The following is a 12,368-nucleotide window of genomic DNA, read 5'->3' on the forward strand; positions in this document are numbered from 1 at the left end:
ACAGATTTCTTCACAATACAGAAGAGGGAGGGAAATAATTCCAAAATCATTTTGTGAGACCAATAGTACCCAGTTAACAAAACCACACAAAGATAACAGAAGAAGAAACGACATGTAAATCTTAAGAAAATATAGGTAAACTGAATCAAGCAAAGTATAAAAAGGAAAATATATGGTGACCAAGAGAGTTTGTTCCACAAATGCAAGGTTGGTTCAACATTTCCAAGTAAGTCAATGTAACTCATCATATCAACAGACTAAAAGAGAAAAACACATAGATGGATAAGAAGTGTTTAATAAAATTCACAATCATTCAAGATAAAAGTTTTAGCCAACTAGGAACGGACAGGAACTTCCTTAACCTGATAAAAAACATCTAAAAAACTTTACTTCACACCTAATGATAAAAGACTGAATGCTTTCCTTTTAATATTGGGAACAAGGCACAAACATCCTCTCATTACTTCTATTCAATACTGTACTACAGTTTAGCCTCCAGTACAAAACAAGAAATGAAATATTAGAAGATGAGACATAAAACTGCATTTGCAAAAGACTAGATCATCTACATAGAGAAATCTAAAGAAACTTTAAAAGTTACTAGAACTAGTAAGTGAATTTAGCAAGACTGCAGGGCAGTGTGATGTACAAAAAACAATTATATTTCTAAATGCTAAAATGAAAAATCAGAAATTAGAAAATTTAAAAAGCTCATTTAAAACTGCATCAGAAACATGAAACACAGGTAACAAATAATGTACACAATTCTGGTAGGCTTTTTGATATAAACCACAAAGCTGATTTTAACATTTATATGAAAATGCAAAGGATGTCAATTGGGCTAAACAGTTTTGAAAAAAAGAACAAAGTTGGAGGACTTTACACACCTGACATCATATCCTCATAAAACCAGAGAATTCAAGATAATGTGGAATTAGTTTAAGGATATCCCTGGGATCGGGAAGATCCTCTGGGGAAGGAAATGGCAACTCACTCCAGTAATCTTGCCAGGAGAACCCCATGGACAGTGGAGCCTGGCGGCTACAGTCCATGGGGTCACAAGGGTTGGCCACACTGAAGCAACTGAGGATAGACGCAGTTTAAGGATACACACGTGAGTTGACAAAACAAAATAGTATGACTGTGTCCTTATAAAAGGGAGAATTTGCAGACACAGTCAGATACTTATAAACAGAAAACGGAGTGAAGACACAGAGAGAACAGGATACACAAGCCAAGGGCTTCCCTGGTGGCTCAGCTGGTAAAGAATCCGCCTGCAATGTGGGAGATCTGGGTTCCATCCCTGGGTTGGGAAGACCCCCTGGAGAAGGGAAAGGCTACCCACTGCAGTATTTTGGCCTGGAGAATTCTCCAGTCCATGGCAAAGAGTCAGCCACGACTGATCGTCTTTCACTTTCACCAGAAGCTGGGAGAGAGGCACGGAATAGATTCTTGCTCAGTCCTCAGAAGAAACCAACTCTACTGATCCTCTGATTACAGATGTCCAGCCTCAAGAACTGTCAGAAAATAAACTTCTGTTGTTTAAATTATGTAGCTGTGGTACTTTCATACAGCAGCTCCACGAAACTAATAGATCGCCGATATAAAGAGCTACAAATAGGGCTTCCTTGGTGGCTCGGTGGTAAAGCGTCCACCTGCCAATGCAGGAGACGTGGGGTCAATCCCTGATCCGGGAAGATCCCACATGCCGCACAGCGACTAAGTCTGTGCGCCGTAACTACTGAGTGTGTGCACCAGAGCCCATGCCCTGCAACAAGAGAAGCCACCTCAACAAGAAGCTCATGCACTGCAACTGGACAGCAGCCTCCGCTCGCCGCAACTGGAGAAAACTGCCCGCACGGCAACAAAGACCCAGCACAGCCAAAAAATAAATAAATGTAAAAAAAGAGGGAAAAAAAGACCTAAAATTATGAAACTTCTAGAGAAAACATAGGACAAAATCTTATTTTCATTGAGGCAAATATTTTCTTCATATGAAACAAAAACACCATCCATAAAGGAAAAAATTTATTGTACTTCATTAAAATTAGAAACTTTGATTCTCCAAATAACATTGTTAAGAGTGATGAATAAGAGTATGGTATAATTAAAAGTACTTAACTTATATCAGATAAAATAGAATTAAAGCCAAAAACTGTGAGAAGAGCTAAAGAGGGTCATTATATAATGATAAAGGGGTCAATTCAACAAGAGGATATACACACACCCAGAGATATCTCAATATATAAGCAAACATTTAAAGAACTGAAGGGAGAAAGAGAGAGCAACACACTAACAACAGGGGGCTTCAGTATCTCACTGCTGGACTTCCGTGGTGGCCCAGTGGTTAAGAACCTGCCTGCCCATGCAGGGAACATGGCTTCAGTCCCAGGTCTGGGAAGATCACACATGTCATGGGGCAAATAAGCCAGAGCATCGCAACTACTGAAGCCTGCACGCCTAGAGTCTCTGCTCCGCAACAAAAGACCTCACCACAATGAGAAGCCCTCATACCACAGCTAGAGAGTAGCCCCCACTTGCTGCAACTAGATAAAGCCCACATACAGCAATTAAGACCCACCTCCGCCATAAAAAAAAAAAACCACTGTCAATAATAGATAATTCAGATGGAAAATCAGCAAGGAATATTGAATTTAGGCTACAAACACACTTAACGGAAATTTACAGAACATTCCATGCAAAAGCAGCAGAATGTATATTCTTTTCAAGCACACATAGAACATTCCCCAGGGTGGATCAGATGTTACAGCACAAAACAAATCTTAATAAATTTAAGAACAGTGAATCATATCAAGCAATCTTTTCTGACCACAATAGTGTGAAACTACAAATCAATTAGAAGGGAAAAGCACTGGAAAATTCACAAATATGTGAAGATTAAACAACATACAACTGAATAACCAACAAGTCAAAGTGAAATCAAAAGAGAAACAAAAAAAATAGAGACAAATAATGGAAACACAATATACTCAAATTTATGGGATGCAGCAAAAGCAGTTCCAAGAGGGAAGTTCATAGCAATAAACACCTACATTAAGAAAAGAAAGATCTCAAATAAACAACCTAACTTTATATCTCAAGGAACTATAAAAAGAAGCAGTAGCAGTAGAAGGAGGGAAATAAAGATCATAGTGGAAATAAATGAAATAGAAACTAAAAAGACAACAGAAAAAATTCAATAAAGCTGAGCTGGGTTTTTAAAACTTAAATAGAGAAGCCTTTATACAGACTTAACAAGAAAAATGAGAAGCTTCAAATACAAATGAAAAAGAAGAAATTACAACTGATACCACATAAATACAAAGAATAAGAGGTTACGATGAACAATTATACACCAACAAACTGGACATTTAGAAGAAGTGAATAGATTCCTAGAAATGTGCAACCTACCAATCTTGAATCATAAAGGAGTAGAAAATCTGAATAGATCAATTAATAGTAACGAGGTTTAATCAGTAATCAAAAACCTCTCAACAAACAAAAGATAAGAACCAGAGGGCTTTACTGGTAAATTCTACCAAACATTTAAATAATACCAATCCTTCTCAGATTCTTCTGAAAAAGAGACGTGGGGGGAATACTTTCAAACTCATTTTATGAAACCACCATCATTATCCTGATAATAAAGCCAGATAAGGACACTACAAGAAAATTACAGCCTAGTATCCCTGATGACACAAACACAAATATCCTCAACAAAATATCAGCAAACTGAGTTCATTAAAAGGATCATACTCTCTTGGTGAGGGTGAAATAGGAGAGCAAAAACACTAGCTTAAAACTCAATATTCAAAGCACTAAGATCATGGCATCCAGTCCTATCACTTCATGGCAAATAGGTCAGGGGAAAAAAAAATGGAAACAGTGGCAGATTTTATTTTCTTGGGCTCCAAAATCACTGCAGACTGTGACTGCAGCCATGAAATTAAAAGATGCTTGCTCCTTGGAAGAAAAGCTATGACCAACCTAGACAGCATATTAAAAAGCAGAGCTATCACTTTGTCAACAAAGGTTTGTACAGTCAAAGCTATGGTTTTTCCAGTAGTCATGTATGGATGTGAGAACTGGACCATAAAGAAGGCTGAGCACTAAAGAACTGATGCTTTTGAACTGTGGTGCTGGAGAAGACTCTTGAGAGTCCCCTGGACAGCAAGGATATCAAACCAGTCAATCCTAAAGGAAATCAACCCTGAATATTCACTCAAAGCACTGATGCTGAAGCTTCAAATATTTTGGCCACCTGATGCAAAAAGCTGACTCATTAAGACTTTGATGCTGTGAAAGATTGAAGGCAGGAGAAGCAGGTGACAGATGATGAGATGGATGGATGGCATCACTGATTCAATGGACATGAGTTTGAACAAACTCCAGGGGACAGTGAAAGACAGGGAAGCCTGGCGTGCTACAGTCCATGAGGTTGCAAAGAGTCGGGCATGACTTAGCAACTGAACAACAACAACACATCATCAAGTGCCATTTATTCCAGGGACAAAAGGATTTTTTTCAACACACATTAACAAAATACAGCATCCATTCATGACAATACCTCTTAACAAAGTGAGTGTAGAAGGGACGTACCTCAACATAATAAAGACCATATATTATCAGCCCACAGCTAACATCATATTCAATGTTGAAAAGCTGAAAACTTTTAAGATCAGGAACAAGACAGGATGTCCACTCTTACTACTTTTATTCAACATAGTACTTACTGGAACTCCTAGTCAGAGCAGTTACACAACAGGAAAAAAAAAAAAAGGCATATAAATCAGAAAGGAAGAAGCAAACTGTACATCTGCAGATGAAATGACACTATATACACAAAATCTTAAAGGCTCCACCAAAAAACCTGTTGGAATTAATTCAAAACTTCAGTAAAGTTGCAGGATACAAAGTCAATATACAAAACCCCATTACATTTCTATTAATATACACTAATAACAAACCATGGGAAAGAGAGCAATTTTATGTGCCATGCATCAAAATGCAACTGTAGAAGACATAAATAAATGGTAAGATACTCTATGTTCATGAGCTAGAAGAATTAATATTGTTAAGATGTTCATACTACCCAAAATGATCTACAGATTCAATGCAATTCCTATCAAAATTCCAATGGTATTTTTTACAAAGAAAGAAAATAAATCTTAAAACTTGTATAGAATCACAAAAGACTCTAAATACCCAAGGCAATCTTAAGGAGAACAAAGGTGGAGGTATCATGCCTCTGATTTCAAACTATACTTTAAAGACACAATATTGGGATAAAAATGGACATGTTAAATGAATGAAAAAGAACAGAGCCCAGACATAAATCCATGCATATATGGTCAATTAATTTATAACAAAGGAGCCAAGAATAAACAAAGGAAAAGGGCAGTCTCTTTGATAAATGGTGCTGGGAAAACTGAACAACCACATGCAGAAGAATAAAACTTAAGCCCAGTCCTACAGTATACACAAAAATCAACTGAAAATGGAATGCAGACTTGAACCTAAGACTGAAATCATAAAACTCCTAGAAGAAAACACAGGAGGGTAAACTCCTTCACATCGATCCTAGCAATGATTTTTTGGATTTGACATGAACAGCAAAAGCAGCAAAAGCAAAAATAAACTGTGATTAAATCAAACTAAAAGCTTCTCTATAGCAAAGGAAACCATTAAAAAATGAAATGGAGAAAATATTTGCAAATCTTGTATCTGATAAAGGATTAATATCCAAAACATATAAAGAACTCATATAACACAATATCAAAAGAGAACAAGTCCCACCTATCAAGTAGAGTAAAAAATGGGCAGAGGAACTTAATATCCATTTTTCCAAAAAAGACATACAAACGGCCAACAAGTAAAGGAAGAAGTTCTCCCTCAATAACCAATAGGGAAACACAAATCAAAACCACAATGAGGTTGTCACCTCCCACCTGTTAGAATGGCTACTGTCAAAAGGGTAACAACACACACTGACAAGGGCGTGGAGAAATGGGAGCCCTGGTGCACTGTCGGTGGGAACGTAAATTGCAGGCACTGAGCGGAGAAGGCAAACGCACCCCACTCCAGTGTTCCTGCCTGGAAAATCCCAGGGAGGGGGGAGCCTGGTGGGCTGCCATCTATGGGGTCGCACAGAGTCGGACACGACTGAAGCGACTTAGCAGCAGGCACTACAGAACAGTACAGAGATTCCTCAACAAATTAAAAATAGAATTACCACAAGATCCAACAATTCCACTTCTAGCATACAGTCAAAGGATATGAAATTACTATCTTGAATGAAATCTGCACCCTCATGTCAGTACATCATTATTTACAATAGCCAAGACATGGAAACAACCTCTATCTCCATTGACAGATGAATGGATACAGAAAATGTGATGTGTATATACAGAGAGAGACAATGATATATTATTCAGCCATAAAAGGAAGGAAATCCTACTATTTGCAATAATATGGATGGATCTTGAAGGCATTATGATAAGTGAGGTAAGTCAAACAGAGAAAGACAAATACCATATGATTTCACTTACATTTGGAATCCACAAAAACCAGAGCTGGTGATTATTAGAGCCAAGGGGTCAAAAGTGGGTAAAAAGGGTCAAAGTGGATAAAGTGGTCAAAGGATACCAATTTCTCACTATAACATAAATAAGTTCTGGCAGTATAACATACAGCACGGTGACTGCAGTTAACAATATTTTCTATCTGAAAGTTGTTAAGAGAATGGATCTTACAAGTTCTCATCATGAGAAAAAAAAAAAAAAAACAACAAACTGTGTGATGCACCAGAACTTGCTGTGGGGATTAAGTAGAAAGTGTGCGTGAAGCTCCTGACGTAGAGCACGCACAAAATAAATGTTCTCAATTATAATCTTCCTCTTTTCCCCCTCCCGTATCATTGTTTATCCTGATTCTTTTGCCTTGGTATATACTCCTTCCCTTCCATCTTCCTTATCGCTGAAAGGTTATTCATTCTTTAAGTATCAGATGAAATGCTATATTTCTTTTTTTTTTTGAAATGCTATATTTCATATGAAGCCTTTCACATCTTTTTATCAACCTAAAAAGAGCACTTTTTATTTTAGCTTCACTTTTTTACTTTTCATATTTTACTGTGGTGAATGTTTCACTTACCAGACTATAAGCTTTGGGAGGGAAGGGACAACATATGGTTAATCTACTTCCTAAAATTTAACCAGTACTCTATCTTTAGAAGGTCTCATACATACATTTACTAAGAACAGAAATAAGAAAAGCAAGTATGCCCATCAGAGTTCGGGGAGTTAACCTGGAGTTGTGCATGTGCAGGTAGTGAAGTAAGTGATTAGCAAGCAAGAATCCAAGACAAGAGAGAAGATAAAAAGAAGAGAACTTCTGACATGGTTTTTCCATCTCCCAGGTAAGTTAGGGATCCATGAAACCTCTCTATAGAACCCCAGAAACTTGAGCTGTCTCCCTTTAGATTTCTTTCTGGTTAGGACTTGAGTACATTGTTCCTTGATACTCCTTTCTCCATCTCTATAGTAAAGACTTAAATTTAGATTAAATGATTCAGAATTTCACAGCTGGAATTACATATTAGAAAACACCCAAACTCAATCATTTGACAGATATGGAAATGTAATCGACAGAAGTTAAATTATGCAAAGTTATACAGTTAATAAACAACAGAGCTGGGAATTCCCTGGTGGTTTATGGGTTTGAACTCTGTGTTTGAACTTTGTGTTCTCAATGCTGAGGTCCTGAGTTCAATCCCTGGTTGAGGATCTAACATCCGGTAAGCTGTGTGGTGCAGCCAAAACAAACAAACATACAAACAAACCCAACAGAGCTGACCTAGTTACAATCTCAATACTCTTTCACTCTACTTAAACAACAGAATTCTAGCATATGTCAAAATGAGTGTACAACATGATCATGAGACATATATGCTATATATTTTTGCCAAATACATCCCCGTATTACCACAATACTGATTCAAATTCAGTCCACCATGATATTCATTTTATGCTGGCTATCTCTGTAATAAATAATTCTATTTTATATTTGCATGAAGTTTACCCTGAGTTATCTTTTATCGAGCTGTATCTTGTCTATTTTGTTGGTGTCACTAGAATTTTTCATAGATTATAGTTTCCCAAACACTTGACCCATCTGACCCAATTCGCACATCTATATTAATGAGGGAGCAGCATTAACCCTATATAATTCTGTAGATAATCAGTATGCCTCTGTAGAAATAAAACAACTAAGTAAAATTTCCAAAGGTTGAGAACTTAGTAATATAAACTCTACAAAAACATTAGTTATGATTTCTAGAGGGCTCAAAAAAAGAGAAATAATAAAGTTACAAACTGTAGTTAAGTCAAAAACCTTACCTTTAAGTTAAAAGCCAGCAAAAATATTTTATTAAAACCTCTGTTAACATTTGCTGAAATGGAAACTAAAAGCAAAGACACTTAAAGACATATAGATGGTCTACCGATCTACAGAAAGATATCTAATCTTACTTTAGGCCACATTTAAAAAGATGTCACTGTTAACACACAGGAGATATGGGTCATTTTCACAAACCACATAACATTTTTTGACTGTTAATTACTTCTACATTAGAAGATAAGGACAAACCACACGAAGCATAAGGAACTGAAACAAAAACAGTTAAGAGGAGGAGCATGAACCCAAATATATTAATCTTACTGATAGAATTTTTAAAACATAAAGTATACTAATTTGTTTGAAACATAGGCTTGGTCCATTAAAAAGAAAGTGTAACCAATTCATACTACTTATATGCATAGTTTTATGATAAAATGTAGCTCATCCATCAAATCAAGAATACTAAAGAAATTCAGCTAAGAGTCCTTAAAAAATGGCAGGGTATGGGGCAGAGGATGAGTGGATGAAAGAAAATAAAATCGCCCTCAATTTTTAAATGTTCATATACTTTGATATATATTAAAAGCTCGTTTACCTAATTTTTAAGAGAGAGAGAGAGTGTGGTCCTCCAACAGCTTAAGTGAAATCAGGATCGAAAGGGAATGAAGAGGGTGTGCAAAAGGGCGGCACACAGGGCCCCTGGGAAGAAAAGGTGGGGACCTGGACTCAGCAACCTGGATGACTGGGCCCCATCCTCTTGGTAAGTACACTTGATGCCTTTTTTGTGCCTCCTATTAATACCTGCTGACTTTTCTCTGAAAACCAGTGAGATTGCTTAAGTCCTCTTGACTTTACACTGATTCTCCTGGTCTCAAAGAGACAAACCGAATTAGTATTTGAAAGCTTGGATATACTCTGCAGCTGTTAGACTCCGACATTCCAGACTATAGGCTTTTAGTCTATTAGGACTCTCTCCCAAACGGTCTGAATCAGGATATAAACACCTGATTCATCCATATGAGTTCACTCACTGTTGCATGCGTAATTTATAGAAAAGCAGTAGAAACCATATTAATTAGAAAAACTGTTGACATAAGTAGCACACACAGTACCTTTTGATAAACAATGGAGCAGACAAGGTCCTTGACAGCAGACAGAGACAGCTCCTGGGCTTCAATGGCAATGCTCTCCCGCGTAAGGCCAATCTGCAGCAGAAATGAGACTGTGTGCACCGAGCCTCTGGAGTTGGTGAGTGACGGCGCCCTGAGGCTGCCATCGGAGAGCCGCGCGGAGAGCCCCGTTTTAGGACTGGAGCACGGAGAAGGAGCCGGGAGCACAGCAGGAAGAGTGGCAGGCACTACGGACTTCTGAGCTGATGCAGGAGAGCTGTTTGCAGACATCTGCCTTTCTTTAATCTTTTAAAACAGTTGTCAATTCTTTTTCAATGGTTATGAAGAGGCCTTAAAATCACAGCGGTAAAAAAATGACTGTAGTTTTGGATTCAGTTGAAAGCTTCTTTATTTCCTCCTTTAAGCCACTCATGCTGATGATGGCAAGTTCTACAACTCTGAGTTGACTATACCAAAGGTTCCACTTCCCTTAATATCAGTCCCATCAAAAGAGTCTTGTTGTTAGGACCACAACCAGGGTTTGGGGAAGGATTTAACATCACTGAATTATCCTCATCAGAAGACAGCTGGCATTGTTTATCTACTAAACATCTTCACCTATTTTAAGTCTATTCTTGTCGCTCTCTTTTAATTTCAGAAAATACATAATGAATAAGAGTTGTTTTTCTGTCAAAATCCTCCTAGTTTAAAAATTAAAGTGTTTAGGATTAATCTATTCAGTTCGTATCCTTTGGTTCATTGATCTAACGGGACACTTTCTCAAATGCCCACACCTTAAATCACCTTCTCACATGTCCTCATTTTCATTTTGAAGGAGTAAATTTTTCCAAGATTAAGCACAAAGCTTTTTAAAATAGAACAGGTATATTCCACTTGATGAACGCGTCCATTGAGAAAGGTTGATGCTTTCTGAAATGTAGGTAGCCTGGAAGAAATTTGTTTAAAACTTTTAGTATTTTATACTTACTTAACATTATTTTTAAATTGTAAGAATCCTTACGCTTTCTTTAAATAAGCTTTGGTTGTATGTTTATAATTCACCAATAAATTTTAACAGGTAGCCATTTTATTAGGGCCTACTTATCACAGCCCATAATTTCAGGGACAGTCTGCTGCTCAAAAAACAAAAGAGAAACAAAACACATCCCTGACATTCCTCACTAACACCTGAAACTTAAGGAAGGTCAAAACACTTTATTCCACAAATACACAACTGAGTTATGACAAAAACAGAAAAATAGAAGCGACAAAAAAGAAAAATAAAACTGATACTGTCATAGAAATAAAGTAAATACCACTCAGTCGTACAAAAGATATATAATACTGCCCTAATGTAGACGAGTATTCTTTATTGTATTAAAAGTTTAAATCTAGACAGAAAACTAAAGAAGCATATACTAAACAGAGTTATATAGCACACAAAGAAGTGTAAAAGACACAACTAAGACAGCAAGATCGGAAAAAGTGATCTGTCACAAAAAAATTTCTAAAAGTAAAAAGAACACTAAGCACAGTTATATTTATCACAGTTTTTCATAAAGACAGTTCAAAAACTAAAAGCATGACCTCATGGCTAAGTGAAATGGCTCAAAAAGAGATGGATCTTTCTATTTAGGTTCCATCACATACCTGTAAACAATCCTAATAATAACAAAGAGTGAAGCACTCCAAGCAGCTGCAGAATGGCTCTCTGGACAGTGGTTAACAGGACTAAATAAATTAGGATCAACATAACATAAGATATAACATAAGATAAAACTATAAGATATAGTATTAGGAATGAGAAAGTTCAGGAAAATGAAGGCTTAAGAAAAAACTGCCTAAAAATTACAAAAGCTTTTAGAACTACATTCAGGTAAACAATTTGTAACTCATCTTTCATTGTACAGCACTTAACATCTTATAAATGTTTATACACTTTATCTCATGGTATCTCTTTCGAACTTGACAACGCAAACACTACTTTATTATTTTTGCAGATGAGAAAACTGAAGAACTAGCAGATAAAGTAACCTGCCCAGCATCACATGGTTAGTAAGAGATGGAATAGGAATTAGGACCTACTAGGGAGGCAAGTTTCATACTTTCCGACCCAGTGGTATCTCCACAATAACATACTATTTCTCAAAGAGAACAAGGAACTGAGAAAATCACTGCTCAGTGAGGATGTTGTTAAGGTTGAAAGAGCACAGAGAGAAGGCAGAATTGCTCAACTTGTACTTTGCTTACCTTCTCTCAGTTTTTAAGCTAAAACTGTAAAAGAGCACTGAGAACTGAAACTTGAGCCTGGTGAATAAGACAGACTAAAAGATCTTTGAGAGTACAAGTCTGCAGGTCCAGATGCAATCTACTCCATATTGCAAAATCAGTTAAGTGCAATCACAAACCTGACTCTTAACCTTTCTGGAGAAAGAACTCAGAGAGAAACAACCATGGACTGGAGATGTGGCAGAGTTGTTCAAGTTTTGTGGGCTAGAGGAATAGGGAAGCAATTTCAGAAACTACAGAATATAACCTTAATATTAACCTTCAGTCACATGTGAAAACAGATTATGAAAGCAAATGGTTTCTGAATACTTTCAAAAGCATATTATGATCACTAGAGGTGAGCTTGAATTCAAACAGAATAACACCAAATCAACTAGACTTACATCTTTGAAAAATGTGATTATTAGCCTTTTTTAGAAGGAGAAAATAGTAACTCACAGTAATTGAGTTCTTTCTGTCAGACGCTGTTCTAAGCATTCCATGTGTTTCCTCATTTAATCCTCACAACAATTCACTTTATAGTTGAGAAAACTGGTCTAGATACTAAAGGACTTGCCCAAGATCACACAATTA

General features: G+C 36.8%; 1 protein-coding gene across 2 annotated transcripts in view; it reads right to left on the reverse strand.

Annotated features, from left to right (window-relative positions):
• The window catches only part of PRKD3 (protein kinase D3), an 85,134-nt gene that overhangs the window by 67,278 nt on the left and 5,488 nt on the right, over positions 1-12,368 (reverse strand). Inside the window, exon 2 of one of the 2 annotated variants that reach the window (XM_070476855.1) lies at positions 9,510-10,452. The exons of the other annotated variant lie outside the window; for it this stretch is intronic. Within the exon in view, the coding sequence (XP_070332956.1) occupies positions 9,510-9,797 (288 nt within the window). The 5' untranslated portion in view covers positions 9,798-10,452. The remainder of the gene's footprint in view (positions 1-9,509; positions 10,453-12,368) is intronic. 2 annotated transcript variants of the gene reach the window in all.

The sequence above is a fragment of the Odocoileus virginianus genome, chromosome 2 (assembly GCF_023699985.2).
Source record: "Odocoileus virginianus isolate 20LAN1187 ecotype Illinois chromosome 2, Ovbor_1.2, whole genome shotgun sequence".
In the NCBI taxonomy this organism is placed as follows: domain Eukaryota; kingdom Metazoa; phylum Chordata; class Mammalia; order Artiodactyla; family Cervidae; genus Odocoileus; species Odocoileus virginianus.